Here is a 21688-nt window from a genome sequence, read left to right on the forward strand (position 1 = left end):
TGCCCTTGTTATCTGGGAAAACACCCCCATAACCATTGTATTGTTCAACAACTACATCAGTATTTATATATATCTTTAGCAACAAAAAAGACCAAAACAAAACAAACTGCATCAGTATTAAATAAAACTTCATCCTATTCAGGTCTGATCCAAGTCGCATAATAGCCCTTTCAGTCTTGTACTTTACATCTATACCCAATCTGTCCAGCAGAACTCACTGTTTTACTTGATCAGGCACCAAACAAGGAGTGCAAGTAAATGCTCATCTTCTTCCTGTTTGCTGAGGTGCTTGAATATTCAGAGAGTAGGTTTGCAAAGCGGGGTATGAAAACGGTCAGAGTATCTTCTGATTCACTCAGAATTTTCAATGTTTGAACTTAGTGGAATCCAAGCTACTGATGTCAAGTTTTGAAAGATTGAAGTTCATTTACACAATTGGAGAGGTTAACAAAGCAGCGGATTATCTGCCAAAATTTTGTATGGTGATGATTATGCAATTCATTTTGCACCTCCTATGAACTTAGTACCACTGTGTTGGAGGATGCACACGGGAAAATGAAATAGTGTCAGCTTCCAAAAAAACTTTATTAACCAGTTCAATCACTGCAATTTTTACCAAATGCTACCCAAACCAAACAACCTGTATTAATGTCACCAACACATTCATCCTAAACAAAAAAATCATTATTCAATTCATTATGGTGCAATGTTTAAGGTGACTCAGCAAAACGCAAAAAAGAGTAACTATCTAACACATTTCAAACTATCTCCATTTCAAACTTATTAGTGGAGTAAAACTATCTAACACATTGCCACAAAGCCCAAACAATCAAGCTTGGTGGTACCTCTTACGCCCAAAGCAATGTCACCATAAAGAACATCAAAAGGGCGATTCCAAGACAAACTACCACGATAGCCACAAAGACCTACAAGCAACAATAGTAAGAAAAACATAGGATAATTGGAATAAAGGCTCTGATAATAAGAAAAAGGAACAACTGACATTCTACTTGCCTTCCCTTCAGATTTGAAGTTGAATTTTTTTGTGAACCATGTCAACCCTCTACTTACTAAAGGAGCAAGTGCAAGGGCCCTGCATAAGGATATCAAAGAGTTAAGAGATGGCAAAAGTAGTAACACCTATATTGTTTGTTTTGGTGAAAGCCGTGTGGATGGTGTATACACAACACAGAGCAGTGCCTTATAGAGGGCATATGTCTCGTATATTGGGAAGGAGTCGGTGCCTCTTCAATTGGGAATGTATGCTAATAAAACACCCAATTTAAGATTATAATCATTGCCCACCTTAAGGAAAACGCCATATAGCAATTTGAACTGTCTTTCCAAAATTTTATTATAGTTCTGGCCTCAAGTCCTACCAAAGAATGGTCCAATGTTTTAGTTCATCCACTGGATGCAAATTTGTATTGGTAATGGACTAATGGCAGCAACACAGTAGAAGAGCTGATATATAAGAATATGTCGTGAGGAAAAATGGAAAAGAGAGCAAGACAATGAAAGTTATTCTAGCAGGTAATTCCAGGACTTCTTGTCAACCCGCTAACTAATCCCGCATGCAATGTTGAGATTAAAGAACTTACCCTGCAGCTCTAACAAGCTTTGTAACCTGGCTTCCTACCCATATCATTGCCATTACTTTGAGAAATCTGCAACCCATATTTTGAAAAATGTCTACAAGTTTCAGGATTTTTCACTGCAGATATGATGCAAAGCCAAGGAAGTTACCTTTCAACTGCAGCAGCATAACCCATTCCTCCAGGAGCAGGAGCAACATAAAACCTTAAAAAAGGGAAAAGCACCAAACTCTGATAAAGCTTTGGATACTAGGCGAAATAGAAGTTCTCATCATCATGCATCTAGGATAGATTACCGTGTAGAAAATTTGAGTATGCAACTTGTTAGTTGCTGATGTTTATTTTCTGGCCGGTGTTTCAATATAATCTGACATGGCAGGGAGAAGAAAGGAGGTTCAATTATACTCAATTCCTTCATCAATATGATCAGTTTGATTGATTTTTAAGTCTCAAAGATGCCCAAACTCAGTTCACAGCAAGTTGGATAAGCTCATGCCAAATCAAATTGGTTTCATCATTTTGTGGAGTACTTGAGTTGGGTTGATCATCATGTGTAGTCGAGACTTCGAGACATAGCTCTTAACTCTTTTTTCATTTGTACTTGATGAAATGTTGTATGTGGCTTCACACCACTTAATGTAACTAACATTGTGATGCTAGTGAAAAAGAACTTTTACTTTCTATGATCATATTTTCTTTTTTTCTACCTTTCTCCTTCAGTTACAAAATCTAACGCCATCCTACAAAACCTACACCGTCAACTACAGTGGTAAATTAATCAATTTTTTGTCCTTAGTCTCTTACAATGAGGGAAAGGATTCAACACAGACCTGTGTCTAGTCTCTACCAGAGTTGGTTTTAGACTAAACGTCTAAACTTAGAGGTGAGATACTAGCTCCTTTCCTCTACGGTAAATTTTCTTAGCGTGTAAGCAGTACTCTTGGTGGTTTTAGTTGAAAACACAAAAGGTACTTTAAACAGATTTTTTTTTCTAGACTAATGAATTGGTCCAAACGAAGGTATTTTATAACAAACTTACCAAACAAAGAAAAATGTTGCAAGATAATAGACAGTATTAAGAAGCCCATACGACAAGATTCCCGAAATTCCATATTTCCTCAACCTCTCCAACAACCTGCGAAATTCCAAACAAGTATGTGGTTCATTGAAAACAAGATATTTAGGCATACAATGCAAAGGAGTAGACTTAAATCAAGTGAAGACAAAGGGTTCATAGGCCGCAAGGTTGAGAAAAGACACACAACTCTACGTGAAACATGGATTATATTTGTCATATGAGCAAAAGGAATGGTATGATAATACTTGATAAGTAAAATGAGTTGTAAATTCTAACATTTAAAACAGTACACACAAATTGCAGTTTTTGAACTTATATATAAATAGTAAGATTGAGCATGATTAAGTTAGGCACAAAAATCAGTGGTTTTTTTTATTCAGAACAGTAACACAGTGGGTCTAGAGTAAGTACTTGTTGGACGAAACGTCTTTAGATTGCCGGCATCCATCCCTTACTTCTGAGCCTAGAAAAAGCCACATGTGAGAGAAACACCAAGGATAGAACGAAATCTACATATACTAGGTATATTAGAGGCTTACTTACCATCATGGTCTGGAAAGTCCTGATGAGCCTGACCTTGTAAAATGAAGCAAAAAAGGAGCAACAAATGTGATGGGAAAAGATAAAAATGTAACCTTTAAAAAGAAGAAAAAGAAATGGGAAGCCAGTGGCCTATAATGTGCAATTGGAGCTCTCCTCATTCAACTCTAAAAGGAAAAGTGTTACATACTACTACTACTTAACGACAGATACATGATTAAGTGAATTGAGACGACGTGAAGAAGAAACTCACACGGGTGCTGGTGCTGCTGTTGAGAAAGTTGAATTGGCGGCGCGTTGTAACTCTAATAAAAGCACGTGGCGAGCTTACCAGTGCAGTGGGACGAGCAGGTGATGCATGGAAAGAAATTGGTTGGTTGGACATTATCATTATTATTATTTCACTGTGTTTCTCTCTTCTTCTTCAAAATATAAAATCAATTCACTTCTTGACTCATAACTCTCTTGTGCCTCTCTCTCTCTGTATATATATCATTACAGACAACTGGCCATTATTAGAAAAACATTTTTTCACACTTGTCTAGTCATATATCTATAAAATTAACTTGAAAGCTCCCATTCTTATTAGTTATTACTATGCCATTATTATTTTACTAGGAGTCACTAGCAATTAATTAAAGCTCCCCATCCCAAAATGTAACCCCCCAATAAATCCCCAACTTATTATTTATTGCAAAACTCAGACTTGTCAAGATTGGGATTACCTTTCATCTCTAAAGCATGGATTGCATTTCATCTCTAAAACATGGACGAACTACCGGTCAACTAAAACGGACGCGGGTCAATATGGTCAAGACGCGGTCAATATTCTTGATATGTTGTTAAAATTTGATTATAAAATATTAAATTTAATTTTGTAGTTATTAGTTTTTAATATTCAATTTATATAAAATAAAATTATAAATATTAATTAATTTTGCATTCTCCGCATCCTTTTTTTGAGATATAACCGAGTCACAGTGTCTATGCTTGAGTCTGCCATCCGCCTCAGTGTAACTTAGAAGATATTCCATTTGGCTCAAGATTACACGAATTTTTAAACAAACAGGCAGCAGTCTTTCTTCTTCTTCTTTTCCAAGTATTGACTGAATCTGGGCTTGTTGTCTGTTTCAAACAGTGTAGTAACTTTCTCGGACTGGGCTCCAAGCCTCCAACTAAATCAAAGGGATCATCCATAACTGATTGGCATGGCATGGCAATATAATAAAATAAATATAAGTGTTCTTTGGGTCTCGTATTGTATTTCGTGGTACTATAATAGAGGTATAGATCAATAGATGGATCGGTCATGTACAGTTGTGTGAAGTTTCATCGATATTGTTAGGTGTATACATCCACATTAAGATGTTTCTGAATTCTAATGCTCAAATTGCAAAATTTTGGGCTCCTCTACTAAAGACACACCTTAAACCTTCTCAATTTGTATAGTTTTATTTTACAGCACCAACAAGAAATAAAAAAAAAATAAAACGAAAATTGAATGATGATATCACATCAAACCAGCCAGCTCTAACAGAATCAATGCCCATCGTCACGTTCGAATAAGACCCTTCCTTTTCATGAGCCAGAGAATGATTGTGTGGTGGGCCGAGAGCATCAAAAGATATTGGATAATCTGCATCAAGGAACATATATTGGCCTCTACTACTTTCTCGTATCAAAAAGACATGCGCTACTTTTTAACCAACACGTACTTTGAATACCGGAAAATTATAGGGACCCAAAATTATACAAGCATTGGATTTTGTGGTGTCAAAATTGGACCAGAGGTCCAATCTGTACTCCTTTTTTTGCTAAGGAAAAACCGATATTTGCCCACCGTAAATGTGTGCGTGGGTCCAATCTGTACTCCTTCGAGGAGATAATCCAGCATTCCAGCCTCTCTCATGTGTTGGTTGTTGGAAACAGGGCCACAGAGCACATTTCCTTGCCCATAATGTCATAAGCACACTCATTATGCATCGAGGTAAGCAGTTCACAGTTAATTACGTTGATAGATCACTGTTAGCATTATTATAAGTTAATGTGAAGGTCCATCAAGGGGGCAGGCAACATCTAAAGTTGGAAAAAGACTGAGACTACAAGCAATATATGACCACACACACATTATATGTGTACATGTACCGGAGAAATTAATGTTGAGAATTGAGATTAACATGTTCCATCCTTTTGAGCCATGCATGCATGCCTGTTTAATTGAATCGAAATTTTGATTATTGAGATGTTAATTTCCTAATGATCCATGTGATGTGACTCAAATGAGAAACAGAAATACTCGGCATAATGCAACTCTCAACTGACTCTTGATCTCGAAGTTTGACTTTATATGAAAGAGAAAAGCCGGGTTGAACAGCAGGTATAGATTTTTTTTTTTTTTTTTGTAAAGCAGGTATAGAGTTTCAGTACCTGTATGTAAGCTTTAATTCGATCACATATCTCTATCAGTCTCTCTCTCTCACACACATATGTTGATATATATATATAGTTGAGAGTTGAGATACACGAGTGGTCATGGTGTTTCTGGGTATCACAGAGCATATATCCATTAGAACTACAAGCCATGGGAAGGCCTCCGTGTTGCGACAAAGATGGTATCAAGAAAGGGCCGTGGACACCTGAAGAAGACATCATCTTGGCTTCATACATCCAAGAACATGGTCCTGGAAATTGGAGATCAGTACCTACAAATACTGGTACTGCATGCAGAACCATATACATAATAATGTGAAAACGTTGTTCATATTTTGGAAATATCAAGAACTTTTCATCTTGGCGTCGTCGTTTTAAGCTAGCTAAATTATTTGGCGAGTTTGGTTTAAATGTGATTGAATTTCTGATTGATCAGTATTAGCTAGTAGTCATTTTTTTTTATGTTATTTTGCATCTGAAGGGTTGCTGAGGTGCAGCAAAAGTTGCAGATTGAGGTGGACTAATTACCTTAGACCTGGGATCAAGCGTGGGAACTTCACTGCTCACGAGGAGAGGATGATAGTGCACCTGCAGGCATTATTGGGTAACAAGTAATTCTCAACAAACTAATCCGACGACTCCACTTGAATTTTGATATATGCACACTATAGTATATAAATGAAAAGCAAGGAAGAAACTTTTTATTAAGAACCCCGGCCTCCTTTACATTCTCCTATTCTGTATATTATTTTCTACATTCTATATATATTGTTCATCTTCACATTCATTCTCCTATTCTGTATATTATTTTCTATATCTATTATTGTTCATCTTCACAGTCCGCCTTAACCCTTCCTGACCAATGTTTATACTGAGCGCGCAGATGGGCATCCATAGCTTCCTACCTACCACAAAGGACAGACAACGATATAAAGAACTACTGGAACACCCACCTGAAAAAGAAGATTAAGAAGTATCAATCAGCTGTGGAACCTCTTATTCCACTAAATCCATCCAACAGTCAGTTTGTTACCAAGAGATACAGTACTGATAAGAGGAGCAAAGAAATGATAAACCAAACCTCAATTTTCAGGTTAAACCAGACATCCACTTATGTTTCAAGCACTGAAAACATCTCAAAAATGTTAGAAGGTTGGATGAAGTCATCTTCTCCAAAGGCCAGAAGCGACCAAGAGGAAGAGAAGCAAAGCGTTAACAACAGTAAAAACGAAATAAACTATAGTAATACCATGATCAACAACAACAAAGACAATGATGAGTATAGAATCTCTTCTCAATGTAACCATGTTGAAAAGGCTGCTCAAGAACATGGTCTGATTTCACACGAAGAATTTGAGTCTCTATTAATGCAGAACATGGGAAACGTTGCATGGGTGAAGTCTGAGTCAGCCAATCAAGAATCTCAAACCATCGCGACTAGTGAAAAGTTCCAGGTGATGCCTGATAATGACGAGCAGACATTAGAAGACCATCCTACATTTGCTTTTCTCAAAAACTGGCTCTTGGAAGAGTCCACGGAACAGGTAGAACCGATGATGGAGCTGTCTTCTATATTCTGATAGAGCTGCATGTCTTCCATACGAAGCAATGATCTCACATAAAACTTTCGAATAACGCTATGTATGGACTACAATCTATATATCGACGAGCATTTTGATTATATATATATAATTATTTGTTCGGCTTATCTGATTGAAAGGATGGCATGATGATCCAGCTTAAAGTATATTGTTAGAGTCTGCTTCCAAGAGCATTATACTAGAGTCTCAGGGTACTCCTAAGGTTATATGTATTATTCAAGAATATTCTAAAATAAAGTGCAAGAAATAATGATGTTTACATGGTTTTTGGAAGTTCCTCATCAATTCCGAACCTCCATGCTGTTTGTGTTATACATTAAGAAAATGAATTTATCTATTGATCCGTGATTAAATTAATGTATCTGACATGAATCTTGTGTAGGCATATATGAGTGTCTCGAACTTATATATTCTAATATATTAATAGAATTAATCCTTCACATAAATTTGAGCTTATGGAGAAATTATATTGCCAATTCCTCATAGTACATCAATACAAATAAGTGTTGCATGGACCGGCCAATTAGCTTTTGGCTCTTCCATACGGATATGCTCTTGTTTTTCATTTGAATGCTCCACAAGTCTTTGGATCTCAAATTCGTGACGTTACTCAAAAGCTAATAGCTTTCTCCGGCAGCCACCTTATGCAGCTCGTTCGTATATATGTACTCATCATGCATGTATGTGCCGAATTGAAGTTGAATGCGTCATCTCTTGTATTTTAACTAGTATTTACCCGTGACATACGACACAGATACACGCGCCTTCGGTAGGAAGGCGAGGAGTGATGATGGTGGCGTTTGAAGAAGAAAACAAAAGAGGGCCTTTTTGAGATCACTAAAACAGCATACCACCGGATAACCCCACATTTGTCCACGTCATAAGTCCAAAAAACAGGATTAGACTGTTAAAGCCGTAGGATAGAGGCCCTGCAGCGCCACACTTCCCTTCTTTGTTATATAGATAGATGTGATAATTATAATTAACTTTTGACATATATATAAAATATGTATGTTAGATTATTGATTTCTACGTACAATATATATATATATATATATATATATATATATATATATATACTCGTACGAGTCTGATCAGCTCATTTTTCAGTCAAAAAATGGATCAGTCGACGGCAGGTTCTAGTTGTTGAATTGCGGATCGGAGATCCAACCTCTTGTCAGAAATGCAATGAATCGAAGCAGTATTTTATCCTATCATCATACATACGACGCGGCCTTACACAGTTACACTGTTATATATAGTGTAATTGATTGATAGGAGATTGTACGTAGCAGAGAAACTTGTTATTTGAAAAGGTAAGCTATGATGATCGAGCTAGTTCACTACAGTGTGATTTTTTAGAAAATAAATGTTCCAGCAGCCATCAACTAAACATGCAACTGTCATTCAAAGCAAGGCTCCCATGTTGATAATTAACTAATTAAGCACACAAAGATAGGAAGAAGAAATGGAAGCTAGAGAAATTAAGAAAGGTGGAAGCAGATCGAACATTTCAATTTGATCGTAGTAGTAATAATAATAATAATATACATAAGAGTAAAGAGATCGAGCACGTACACCTAGCTCATTACATCTAATAGACTCCCCCATGCCTGATCTATTGGGCTGGTGAAAGGGTACTAGTGTACTAATTAAGATGAACCCGCGCCGCGTGATGAACATGTGAAAAATAATATATATAAAATTGCTTCCTGTACAAGTTAGGGCGGGCTATAATTCATTCCTGTAAAATTTCTGTTTGAATGTAACTCTTGAAGGATGCATCACGTCAAATGCATTTTTGAATGGGGAACTCAACGAAGTAGTTTACATGGCACCCCCTCCCCGGTGTTTCCTATAACCCTGGTGAGGTTTGCAGGCTCAAGAAGGCATCATATGGTCTCAAACAGGCTCTTCGGGCCTGGTTTGAGAAATTCTCTAGCGTGGTTGGATCTCCTGGGTTTACCTCCAATGATCATGATTCGGCATTGTTTGTCCGCTCCACATCTGCTGGTCGTATCCTTTTGCTTCTATATGTTGATGACATGATCATCACCGGTGATGATTTGCCTGGGATTGTAGAATTGAAGTCGCAATTCGCTCATCGATTTGAGATGAAGGATTTGGGTCCATTGCGCTATTTTCTTGGCACAGAGGTAGCCTTTTCTCCTAAAGGCTATCTCCTCTTACAGTCTAAGTATATTGCTGACATTCTTGAGAGAGTTCGCCTTTTCTCCTAAAGGCTATCTCCTCTTACAGTCTAAGTATATTGCTGACATCCTTGAGAGAGTTCGCCTCTTACGGATACCCGGACTGTTGACACTCCCCTTGAGCTTAATGCTCGGTACACTCCTTCAGATGGTGACTCCTTGCCGGACCCGACCTTGTATCGCACTATTGTCAGTTGCTTAGTCTACCTTACCATCACCAGCCCCGACATTGCATATGCTGTTCATATTGTTGTACAGTGGGAAGCTAACCATTAAGAACAATCGTAACATTGGGCGGCTTCGACTTTGCTCGATCGAGTTGCCCAATATTCTATTTTTTTTTTATAAATAAATACATTTGAATAAAAATATTCAAAAATGTCAACACGTGTCATCCAACCCAAAAATTAACCCTCGCTCATAACATCCTTTTAAAACGGATTATTAGTAGATAAGATACATGTGCTATTTTTTTTTCTTATTTTCCTTTAATAGTACTCAAAACAAACAAGCCCAAGATACATAACTTGGTTAGAAAAACAAAAGAAATATGCTTCAAGAATAAAGGACAAGAGATGCAACAAATTTTTTTGTAAGATAAGAGATTTAAACAGAAAAGAGTCGATCTATTAACAGGACCTCCTACCTAACATGAAACTACTATCTACAGATAGTGCCAGAGGGAATTTTAGAGAGGGCGGGGAGTCCATTTCTTCATTTTCTAAGAGGCTTGTATAGGACTACACACTACAGTGACATATTTGGACTGAAACCTGTGAGTAAACCCAAGAGCAACCAGAGTCTATATAAAGATGGTTGAGGACAACATGTTGAGGCTTTGCAGATGGTTCAGGATCGTTCTGTGTACCGAGTAACGTGAGGTGTAACTGGGGTGGAACAGCCACTGGCTCTTTCGCAAAGTCTTTGTCCCCTGGGAATGTGTGACCATAGCAAGAGTCCGGTGAGGCAGGAGGCTCAAATTCAGCAATGCCTTTGAAATTCTCGGGCACATAATCCTGACAACCAGTGACAAGCTTCAAGATATTGCAACTTTATAGAAAAATAGTTGATGCTAAAGTCTTCAAAAGAACAAAAAAGACATGTAAAGCAGTAATTAGGAGAAACAGAAAAAGAAGAAAAAAAAAACTACTTTTTACAAATGGCGGAGAAAAACCCATTATATATGCCAACAAGGAAAATCAAGTAATGATACCAACCTCAAAGGTTTATCTTAAGTTCTTAACCCTCAAATTTTTGCCCTAAAACAGCATTTTCTAGATTTAACCATGAACTGGGTCTTATTAAAGTTTAGTACAGACAGCAAAAAGAGCAAAAGTTTAGTACATACAGCAAAAGGATAGTGCCACAATATTTTCATTGTTAAACCCCTTTTCTCCTTATTGTCTTCTACAGGTTAGGATTTAGAGGTTAAAGTTGGTTTCCATCTTTAGTTAACCCAAAATAAAGGCTAGAGTTGTAGAGTACAAGTTCTTATTAAAGCTGCCCCTCTAAGAATTGAAGTATCTAGCATACACTTGTAAAATGTAGATAAACAAAAATATATCTTCTATATACATCTCAGAATGACAACTCATCATGTTCTGTCCTAGGAATATTAACACTGAACGGATGTGTTACACTTCATGATTCCAGGTACAGTAGGTATAATTTTGTTTAGGGCATTACTGTACCTCCCAACCAAATATTGTGTACACCCACTCAACAGGAATTGATTCAATACATTCTCTAAATGACACACTTTTGATGTAATTAGTATCACTAGGGACCGAGTAAAAGAGTGTGTTGCATTCTATAATGACTATCATTCTATCAAGACCATCTAGTAGGTACATTAAAGATGCATCATTAGAAAATTGATTTTCAGATCAGCAGAGAAAAAAATATAATCAAAATCAAACTACGTATACTAAAATAGTCTGTCCACTATCCGACATGTTTGTTTCGTCATAGATTTAAAGCTAAATTTATGATATTAGTAGAATTATTTCCTAAACTGACTTTACTACTTAAGTCCTTTTTCACAAATAATATTACCCTTGTCTTCGTAAACCCTCTCAAAAGGTTAACTTAATAGATATGCAGTAGCCATTAGCTTTCTTGTGATGGTCAATTATGAGGTAGCACCAAAAAGTTCATTGAATGAATAAATAAGGAATGTCTGCAGCTAAGATAAAGCATGATATGCATGTACGCTTCCACTGATATGATGCGCTTATTTGTTCAAAATAAGAATGACGCAAACAAATAAAAGCATTATCCCAGAGAAACATGCACATAATTTCAATCAAAAACTTACAAGCAGACTGCAGGTCATGAATAATAATTTTTTTAGAAAAACTTACATGCACATCAAGAAGATTATCAACAAGGCCCGTGTCATCAGCTATGCAAGGAAGATCAAGGATGTATCTGCACTCGCCATCCACAACGAACCTGTACTGATATATACCAGATGGAAGCACCAGGAGAATGGAGTGGTCCTTTCCTGACCTCTGCAGTATCCTCCTGCAGAAACCGATTATAGTAAGAAAAAGGTTTGTCAGCTATTTGTATGTTTCCGATGGTCTAGTTTGGATATTGAGGATAAAGAGTACCTGGATGTCCAATTGTCCCAAGATCCTTGGACAGCAACAGTGTTACCACCAAAGGTCCCAGTGATCAAGGTAGGAATCCCTTGTTCTTGTGGTGCGTCAAGAGAATTGTGTGGGTCGTTGATCCAGATGTGATTGAAAGTGGGTGGGGCATCACCTCTTTGTAGGGGAGCCACTGGAAGCTGGAAATGGTGAAATCGAACAATCATTTGGAGACATTTATGGAAATAAGATAGAGAAATAGCTTAACAGTTGGTTGGCATATTATTATTATTATTTTGTCATAATGTGATTCATTCTAAAAAAGAAGAGAATATATAAATCTAATTATTGCACCTGAGGAGCGAACATGAGAGGAGATCTGGAAGGAGGTGAGTTGGAAGCACCCAACATTGAATCAGAAGGCGGGGGAAGGCCGTCGACTTCATAATCATCCGTATCGATGGATCCGCGATTAGGATCTTCTTCGTTATCTCCTTCTTCTCTCCCATTCGTATTCCCCATATCACATCTCTTCTTCTTCTTCTCCTCTGCTACTAACTAAACAATATAATAAATCCACAAGCTTTTTAAATAAAATAACAAAGATGATGATGATGATGATGAACAAGTTCCCCCGATCACTAACTTATCTACCACCCTAGCCCCTTGTCCAGATCAGATTAGAAATTGGGGATAAGAACCACCCCACACCAATCAACATTAATATGTTTTATCCAAATAAATCCCTCCTTTCTCAATCAATCAATCAACTTGCCATCCCTTTTGTACGATACTACTATGCTGGCTTTTTTGCTCTATCCCAATTGAAAGATAGAGAGCACTAGGCCATTATAGTATTATACTAAGAAACTAGACTACACCATCTCTCTCTCTCCAAGTCAAATGGTTTTCTTGTTTGGATTTTTTAACATGCATAATCAAATTATCTGCAACACAGCTACAGAAAATAATAGGGCCAACTTGAGAATCAGACAATGAATCATCAACATTGAGTAACAGTTTGGTTGATAATTTGGAGACTCTCAATAACAATAAAAGCAATACTTGTATATTCTGAGAACATCATACGGCTTCTATTCTAGAAAATGAAAACTAACAACACCATCAATGGTTTCAAATTTATTGCACCAGGCGTCTTCTAGTTTGGTATAAAATAGACAACATAACTTCATCAGCTGTCCATAATCCAGCTCAGTCAGCTTTGAGAGCCTCCAACTCATACCTCACTTCCTCCAAGTGCTCATTAATGCTAGTTACTGCATCTTGCACCCCTCTAATGGCTTCTTTCATAGCAGCGTCATACTCTGCATCTGCTTCTGCCTCTTCAGTTCCAGCAGCCTCAGTTATCTCATGAACATGCACACACTCGTGTTCAGCTGGCCTATGGAATTTACAATGCTCGTGACTCACCAAACGCTCCGAGGGACGGCCAGCCTTCTTCAAAACTTGGATTGTCACCGTCTTTCAAACGAGGATATCAATCATATGAACAGAGATAACAATAAGCATCAGGCAAATAATTGAAATCCAGAAGTGTGGGATTACTAAAAACTATTACGGCAGTATAAGATGACTATTACAAAAAATGTTCAATTCTAATCAGATCATATAGTACAGCAGTGAGTGTAGAAAATGACATACCATATGCAACTTTTGCTTCTCATGTGTTTGAACAGATCTTAAGAGGCAAGCAAGATCGTTTCTGCTGAAATCAGGATTCAGAAAAAGGGACTCTATTTCAAGGACCTGAAGCAATGTGGAGTCTTTTTTAAGTTATGAATGATATTGTGCAGTTATAACAAGAATAAATGTATACGGGCCTACTTGTTTGGAGCAATCACTGAACTCTTGTGTTATCTCGCTGCAGAGTTGTTGGTACCCTGAGTCCCCTCCACCAACAATATATTCAGTGAAACCTCTGCCAAACAAATTCCAATACTTTTAACCATTGTAGATTGATCATAATCAGTTTCATTCTTACATGTTTACCTTTTTAGCTTGCCATAGCTCTGGGCTCTTCGCTGCTGAATATCCAGGAATCTCTTCAGTTGTGATTCCACTTTCGACGACTTGCTGCTGGTATCGTCGACCGCCATCTCATCACCATCTTCTATTATTTTTACCTTGTCCTTAAACCCCTCCTCCATTCTTCTTCTTCTTCTTCTTCTTCTTCTTTAGTTCCTGCTTCCTTTTTCCTAATAAATTTCATTTTTCCCGAAATCCTTTCCGATATTTGTGTTCCGATATTCCAACACGATTTCTAGGATCATTTTTGGTGCTCTAATTTGGCCTGAAATCCTACTCATTATATTAATTGGCTCAGAAAAAAAAAATGTTGTATCTTGTAGTATTTAGGTCTTGCCCTTTCATGTTAATACTTTAGTTACTTCATTAACAAATTTGGTGTTACAATAAATGGATTGCAATTTCAATTGCTTGTTGAACGAATGTATTAACAGGTTTAACAGTTGTTGAATGAATTGTATTAACAGGTTCAATATGGTTTTCGGAAAAAAGATTTTCTGACTTTCTAATTTTGTGTTGAATTTTGCTGCTTTTGAAATTAAATTTTCTAATCTTTTATGTAAATTTAACTTTCTCTTAAGAGCATTCCCTATACAAGTCACTATGAGGAAAAATTGAGAGTTTTCACTTTTGAATACTAAAAAACTCTTGCCCAATGCAAGGGTGACAAAGTCAGTGATTTGTAACTAAGTCACAACGGGAGTAGCACTTGCTACTGAGATTTTCACTGAGTTGTGAGTTTTATTCCGTCGGACGTAATTTTTTCGTTTTTTTCAAATATTTTCTTTTTTTTCGATTTTTTTTTGTTTTTTTTTTTAATTTCATTTTTATTCATTTTTACATTGGAAATCAAACATTCCCTCCGAGATTTAAAGTCACCTCTGCATTGGGCAACATTTTATTGTTTTTCAACCACAAAGATAGCAAAGAGGAGAAATGGTCCTACGTGGAGGTGAAAAAAAATTGTTTGCATTGGGAATACTCTAAGTTGAAAGAATCGATGCTTTATTTTTAAATTTTTTTTATACGGACATCCACCAAGGTTTGCACACGAAAAATTCTTTACCAATTATTGCACAAAGATAGTCACTCAGTAACAATAGCATCGGCCATTCAGTGAACTAATAGAAAAGCTCTTTCAAAACCATTAATCTCCCATGTGTTATAAGTTGCATCAACAAATATTGCTAAAAAACAAAAACATTCGGTTTCATTTTTGTAGCTAGTTGGGACATAACTATTCATACTGCAGCCTCTAACTTCCAAGACGACCACACCCCAAACCCCAAGGAGAAATTTTTTGGACAAAACTATTCCATTCCATTTTAACATGATGATAGTCCCCCATGTCCAACAAGCCATGTGTACCGTTCCATCAGCAGTCGCTAGAGAATATCCAGTTTTGAGTCCACAAAATTTTTTTGATGGCTCATGCATCTTGTATGGTTCCGTTTCCATTTTGTTCTGTAGATTTTGGAACCACCCACCTTTCCACTCGTTGTTGAGCCAAAACTACCTGGCATATACACATATATATATGAAACAATAATTAGTTCAAGTACCTCCCAATCAGTTCAAAGAAAGAAAGTTCGTTCAATGGTTAAGTCACCTGTTTATCCCAATCAGTTCTGCAGGTAATAATTAGGAGTACTATTGTCTGAACAGCTGTGCCAAGCAACATTCCAATCCAAATTCCCTGATCGAAGAGACAAGGGAGTATCTTAGCTTTAAACAAGCATTTATGCACCTGCTAGTTCTAAACCCTGACATGTTTTTCTATATATATGATGTAACATACACAAGTTACTATGGGAACTTAATAACGAAATGACTCGGTGTGCAGTAAGCCAATAACATAAACATTTTAGGATTCTTGTAATTTTACATTCTGATTTGTAATAGCAGCATAACATATATATTCAAGTAATGAGTCAAGATAGCTTACTGTGACTTGGAAATGCACCAAATAACCTAGCACTATTCCAAGAGGGATTCCTATCAAGTAATAACAAGCTATGTTCACATAGGCTACTATGCTTTGCCAGCCAGCACCAACAGCAACCCCTGTCCATGAAAAGAAACCAAAGCTGTGTCAGTTCCTATGAATTTTCATCCAGTGATCTATCCACCCTAGTTATTTCGTTACTTCATTTTCCCTGGTCAGCAGTTGTAAAAACTTTGAGATCAATAAGGTCACCACACAGAGAACGACTTCCAAAACTCGCATAATATATCTGATCTTCCTAAACATAGCGAGTAATGTTTGCACCACAATATTTATATCATGGTACCGTACCTGCAGGCATTTATGCCATATATCACAAGATAAACTTCAAGAGAGGAAGGTCACCTGAGAGCACTGGTTGGACACTGTTTAGAAGTATGGAGCAGGCCAATAGAGGTGAAAGGCGAGCAACTGCCCTGGCAACCTCTTCACTAGTTGTAAATATGTAAGCCAAGCGTCCTCGGAATGAAAGGAAAAACACAAACAGTACGAATCCAATAGTCAATGACGTGAGCACAGTCACCAAAATCGAAAACTTTGCAGCTTTTGAGCTCCCTCTTCCAAGTTCATTCGATACTCGCACACTGGTAATCAAATGAAGCACCGGTTAGCGAAAATTTCAACTATATAAATGACTAGCAGATAGAAAAACATAAGTAGATTACATGAGGTACACTATGTGAAATATGTATACTAATAAGAAATATCAATCTTAGAAGAAATAACTGATAAATAGACAATTATTAAGAACCATAGAAAGAAGTACCCTGCTGCAGCCAAGAAACCCAAAGATACCATCATCTCCCACCCATTGATGTTGAGGCTGTAAAAAATCGGAAGATCTTTGAATCACAAAACTGACGAAGAACATGAAAGCAACAATTTTAATAGAAAAGTAAGTACAGTAAACAGTAGGAAACCTCAGCCATACCAGATGGAAAGAGCATCTATGGCAACTTCAGCATTTGCCATGTTTCCGGTTAGAAGAACCAATATGGAATTGTACCAGAGCTCTAGACTGGAAAATGAGAAAAACAGGTCAGAGAATTAACGAGTAAATTAAACGACAACCAGGAATTGCCTCCATGGAACATATTTGGGATGCTAGATTATGTTGAGCATTGACAAGGAGGAAACCTACCAGATCATGAGACCCGAAGATATAGATAGCTTGATGACAGGCCATAGATCTTTGAATGCGAACCATGAAAATCCCTTCCATGTGTCAGGGCATCCTCCGCAAAAAATAAATAGCAGCTGACCAACATTTGGAATCCAGTTGGCGAGTAGGGTGGATATCATTGCACCAGGGAGCCCAAACTTGTACTTAACAGTCAGAAGCCAGGAGAAGATAACATGAATGACTAGTGCAGCAGCAGCCAGGTAGATCATGATCATGTTCTTGCTTTGTGCTTGAAGATACATTTGGCATGTAAATGACACAACATAGGCAAACATCACGGGAATTAACCACAATGATATGTAACCGGCTACCCCTGCTATAGAGTCAGCCTGGCCTAGTAGCTTCAGCACAGGTGTGGCAAGTAGGAAGAGTGGAATAAGAATCAATGAGCAAATTGTCAAAACAATCCAGGATCTCTGAAGGTAGATGCCTAACATGTGTTGTTGCTTTGCACCATATGCTTGCCCGCAGAGTGTTTCTAGTGCACTTGACATGCCCAACTGCAAATATCATTTTCTCACATATGTGAGACTTGCTATATTGAGCGAGCATAATATGTGCGTTTGAACGTATTGAGTTACGTGAACCATAATGCTAAACTGATTGATTACTGGAAATGCTTACTTACCAAGATGCCAGTAACAAAACGCAATAGCACAGTTTGGACAAGGGCATATGCAGCAAGTTCGGTTGCACCAATGTGTCCGATGAAAGCTTGACTAATGATTGTGACACCAAAAGTCGAAAATCTAGTGAAAATAGCAGGCCCCGCAACAATCCATAGTTTTTTCATTTCAACTTGTACCTTCGTATGCAATTTAACCTCATGTTCTTCATCCTCCTCTTTCCCTTCTAAAAGACTTCTATTTATGTCATTGTTCTCCATTGCCATAACTCGTGACAAATATCTGTCTGCATAAAGAACACCCGATGAAGTTGTCAGGCAAATGAAAAGCTATACACAATGAGAAGTATAAGATTTTCTTTTCTTTCTTTCTTTTTTCTGACAATGTCCAAATATTGAGTTTCTCTCCCAAGCTTGCATGCTCCAACCCGCTTATAGATCCATGTATACACAACTTTGTTTGCTTTGGGGACACATATTAACTGGATCTCGATTGACAAGACTCAAGAGCTCTCACTTTGGTGCAGAATGAAAGCAGTCAGCTACTCATGTCCATCAAATGTAATTAGCATAGTTCATATTCAAAACTCAGAGGTACTTCTCTAAGTCCAATCGTTTGATACCACTTAGTCTAGATCTCTTTACACTGTCATAAACTCATAATGAAGAGGAATTGTTTTCCTGCTAAAATAATTCAGGAATGGACCCAGAAATCTACTAAATAGTAAATACACTAGAAAAATGAATCTCCAAATTATATTAATGGCTATATTTATGATCAAGGAAGATCAAAGTAGGACGAATGACACTCTTAGGAGTTACAAGAAAATTACTAATTATACTAATTTTAATCCAAGAAAAGATCTTAACCAGCAACTAGTACTTCCCAATCAAATTTGAAAACCAAATTAGTTTTGACTCAAAACATATGGCAATTGTTCCCAGAGTCTGTGTCTATCTCACAATCAACTGCTCTAAGTTATAATCCTTGAACCAAACCAAAACTCCATGGCTACATACGCCACCAGTAACAGTGGTATTTTGGTAATTAGAGTTAGATCAACCAAAAGTATAGACGAAAAATAGCTGGTCACTGGGCCCAAATGTGCTGGTCACATCCCTATTCATATGAATCAGTCCAAGGAGTTTAGGACAGAGGTTGTTGACAATGGTGGGACTGGGCTCAACTTGGCAACTATTTATTCCCCAACGTTAAATCCAGACAAAAACGTTTGAATCATGCAAATAATACGCTTTTGTACGAGTGGCCACCTTTCTCCTGCGCACACTAGATTTTCTTTTAAAACAAAAAGGAAAAAGAAAAAAGTATCACGCCAAAATACGTCAAAATAACTAGAATGCCCTCTGCGGTAGGCACGAGATCTACTGTCAACGATAGAATCCATTCAGTTACTGTATCGCCCTCATCGGCGTCAGAACCATCAGAACGGATATATGAAATTGCTACTAGCCTATTACCAAATATATATGACACATAGACAATCCAAAAAGTTGAAGTGTTATATAGTACTTACCTGGTTATATATATGCAGGAGTAGATAGCAAGTTGTATGTAGTAGAGGCAGTACCGGCCAGCAAGGGAGACAACGAACTTGATATATGGAGCAGTGGTCTCTGTAGCTGCACAAGTATATGCAACTCAGAAGTTGCAAATACAGTGGCTCTAGTAGGAAGAAAGAAGAAAATGTAAAGCTGCCTACTATGAGAAGAAAAACTCAGTTTAGCTAAGCTAACTTATAATTATTGTGGACATACAATAGATCACCAAAGATGACCAATGGGAATTTCTTTTCTTGACAGCCGAGTTATCCGCTTTTATACTGTTTTTTTATTCCACACCAATAAAAGTCTATAGCCTCACCAAAGGTCAGACCAATGTGCATTATTCTTTGCTTTCTGATCATTTTATAGTTTTAAACTATAGGTCATATTTAAAATATGAATGACTATATGATAATAGTGTTTTCGTGCTTTACAGGTATCAAATCCCAATTTTTAGAGGTAATTTTGTATGTGTATATATGGTGGCCGGCTACTTGGAAAGTAGACATATTATATTATATCAACACTGATCTAATAATGTGCATATTGTTTAGTTACAACTTTTAAAATTTCGTAAGAGCACGTGAATAATCACACTTCATGAGTTCATAGCATCTGACCGCGACTAATTTCATGCACATGCCTTTCATTTTTATATTCCCCCTTCTGTGAAATTAGGATTTCGAGTAGCATGTGTTCAGACTCTGAGGTATATGATAATATGAGGATTACGAGCAAAAGAAAATTATCCTACAATCCTACATGATAAGAGGTATCCTACATGATAATATGCTCTGATGAACTTGTTAATGTCTTCGAGTCCCAATAATGATCCATCCCAAAAATTCGATCTCATGCAGTCATGCCAGGGCTTAGGCTGGCAGGCTGGCAGCTCATCTAAAAATCCAAACACTGCACTAACTGATGAACTTGTTCATGTCTTCGAGTCCCAATAATGATCCATCCCAAAAATTCGATCTCATGCAGTCATGCCAGGGCTTAGGGTGGCAGGCTGGCAGCTCATCTAAAAATCCAAACACTAACACTAACTCATAATTAAATAATAAAAAAAGAAAACTGGTGATTAAATCTACAATTGTATGCTATCATTCCTCTTAATCGTGCTTATAGAATTTTGCAATTAATTAATAATAAATATATTTCATGGGCCGCCACATGTTTATTTATGTTTGTTTTTTTATTTTTTTTGGACTTGAGATCTCTTCAACCGGGTACAGAGATTATTTCTGTAACCGTATTATCTCGCCGTTGATCTGAATCCGAGATGTGTGTGTGTCTCGATACCTGTGTGTGTGCTCCGAAATGTGTGTATGCGTGCCGAGATATGAGATGTGTGTGTATGGTAAAGAGATCAATCTCGGTACCGGTTATAGAGGAACCGGACTCTTTTTTGTGAGCTTCCATCGAGTTGAGCCGTTGAGATCTATATAATTAGTTTATTTGATTAAAAGAGTTTTAAATTATTGAAACATCTCGTATCCCACGTAAAACTTATTTTCATTGTCATATGTCACACTTAGCACAGGCAAGCTCAAATAATTCATACTTTAAAATATATATTTGTTAATTTGATGGTAGGTAAGGAATTACTGTTTCTCCCAACTTCACACGTTTATGGAAACCAAAATATTAAGCAAAGATAACTATTTAATAATCCTAAAATGTGACACCTAAAATGTACTTGCACTTCGAATAGGTGGCTACTTACTTTGACTCTGATTGTAGATGGGTCAAGCGTGAGCACTTGGACACTACAAACTTTAATTTTGAGTTTTTTAATGAAAAATCGGTGTCACCTATGCAATAACCGGAAACTGTGATTGCAATCCAGTAACCGGTGCAATTAGCCATCTCACGTGTCCCTCAGTTAACTTTTCCGTTTCAATTTGTTATTTTCTTTTCCCATTTTATTTCCTAAAAAAATAAAAGAGAAAAAATTCTTCCTCTCTCAAAACTCAATAAAATTGATCTCCCTCCAATAATTAAAAAACCAGGTTAGATACACCTCACTAACTAATAAGTAATAACGTCAACACACGCAAACGCCGCCTGTAGAGAATCTGTTGGATTCTAATATTATGGGGCAACTTCTTAATAGTTAATACAACTTCAATTTGACTTTGAGTTGAGTGTTATCAAACATATCTCAGTCCCAAATGAATTGGGTTCTTCTTCAGAAAGATTACATTATTGTCAA

The 21688-nt window shown here is 37.1% G+C and overlaps 3 protein-coding genes, 1 long non-coding RNA gene and 1 pseudogene across 18 annotated transcripts; 2 read left to right on the forward strand and 3 right to left on the reverse strand.

Moving 5' to 3' along the window:
* Window positions 1-40: 40 nt before the first annotated feature.
* LOC147478937 (uncharacterized) lies at window positions 41-3858 on the reverse strand. 14 transcript variants are annotated; one of them, XR_015207488.1, is made up of 9 exons: window positions 3469-3849; window positions 3217-3249; window positions 3085-3136; window positions 2635-2730; window positions 1747-1800; window positions 1602-1667; window positions 1004-1093; window positions 846-926; window positions 41-529 (listed from the first exon to the last, which is right to left on the reverse strand). XR_015207488.1 is itself a non-coding variant. In XM_086582136.1 (9 exons), exons 1-8 carry the CDS (start codon window positions 3602-3604, stop codon window positions 849-851), a joined length of 594 nt encoding a protein of 197 aa, XP_086438262.1. In that variant the 5' UTR covers window positions 3605-3842; the 3' UTR covers window positions 41-529; window positions 846-848. The 14 variants fall into 14 exon arrangements, 11 of the variants coding, with proteins under 11 accessions (XP_086438262.1, XP_086438259.1, XP_086438263.1 ...); XM_086582136.1 differs by having other exon boundaries at window positions 1015-1093; window positions 3469-3842; XR_015207489.1 differs by lacking the exon at window positions 41-529 and adding an exon at window positions 621-668.
* A 1151-nt stretch (window positions 3859-5009) lies between these two features.
* On the forward strand, window positions 5010-7333 carry LOC147478938 (transcription factor MYB60-like). The gene is made up of 4 exons (XM_086582495.1): window positions 5010-5590; window positions 5720-5927; window positions 6125-6254; window positions 6527-7333. Exons 1-4 carry the CDS (start codon window positions 5561-5563, stop codon window positions 7221-7223), a joined length of 1065 nt encoding a protein of 354 aa, XP_086438621.1. The 5' UTR covers window positions 5010-5560; the 3' UTR covers window positions 7224-7333.
* A 2697-nt stretch (window positions 7334-10030) lies between these two features.
* On the reverse strand, window positions 10031-14338 carry LOC147478939 (SNF1-related protein kinase regulatory subunit beta-1-like; annotated as a pseudogene). The gene is made up of 7 exons (XR_015208225.1): window positions 14059-14338; window positions 13894-13987; window positions 13711-13815; window positions 12403-12606; window positions 12070-12248; window positions 11818-11980; window positions 10031-10470 (listed from the first exon to the last, which is right to left on the reverse strand). The product of XR_015208225.1 is annotated as an SNF1-related protein kinase regulatory subunit beta-1-like (transcript).
* Window positions 14339-15082: 744 nt separating this feature from the next.
* LOC147478940 (uncharacterized) lies at window positions 15083-15613 on the forward strand. The gene is made up of 2 exons (XR_015207496.1): window positions 15083-15456; window positions 15495-15613. It is a non-coding gene; the product is annotated as an uncharacterized LOC147478940 (long non-coding RNA).
* On the reverse strand, window positions 15180-19826 carry LOC147478941 (protein DETOXIFICATION 21-like). Its single transcript, XM_086582191.1, has 9 exons — window positions 19443-19826; window positions 17911-18194; window positions 17241-17782; window positions 17031-17117; window positions 16866-16922; window positions 16445-16683; window positions 16040-16158; window positions 15704-15790; window positions 15180-15610 (listed from the first exon to the last, which is right to left on the reverse strand). Exons 2-9 carry the CDS (start codon window positions 18172-18174, stop codon window positions 15524-15526), a joined length of 1482 nt encoding a protein of 493 aa, XP_086438317.1. The 5' UTR covers window positions 18175-18194; window positions 19443-19826; the 3' UTR covers window positions 15180-15523.
* Between the last annotated feature and the right edge of the window lie 1862 nt (window positions 19827-21688).

Source organism: Coptis chinensis, chromosome 9 (assembly GCF_015680905.1).
Source record: "Coptis chinensis isolate HL-2020 chromosome 9, ASM1568090v1, whole genome shotgun sequence".
NCBI lineage: Eukaryota > Viridiplantae > Streptophyta > Magnoliopsida > Ranunculales > Ranunculaceae > Coptis > Coptis chinensis.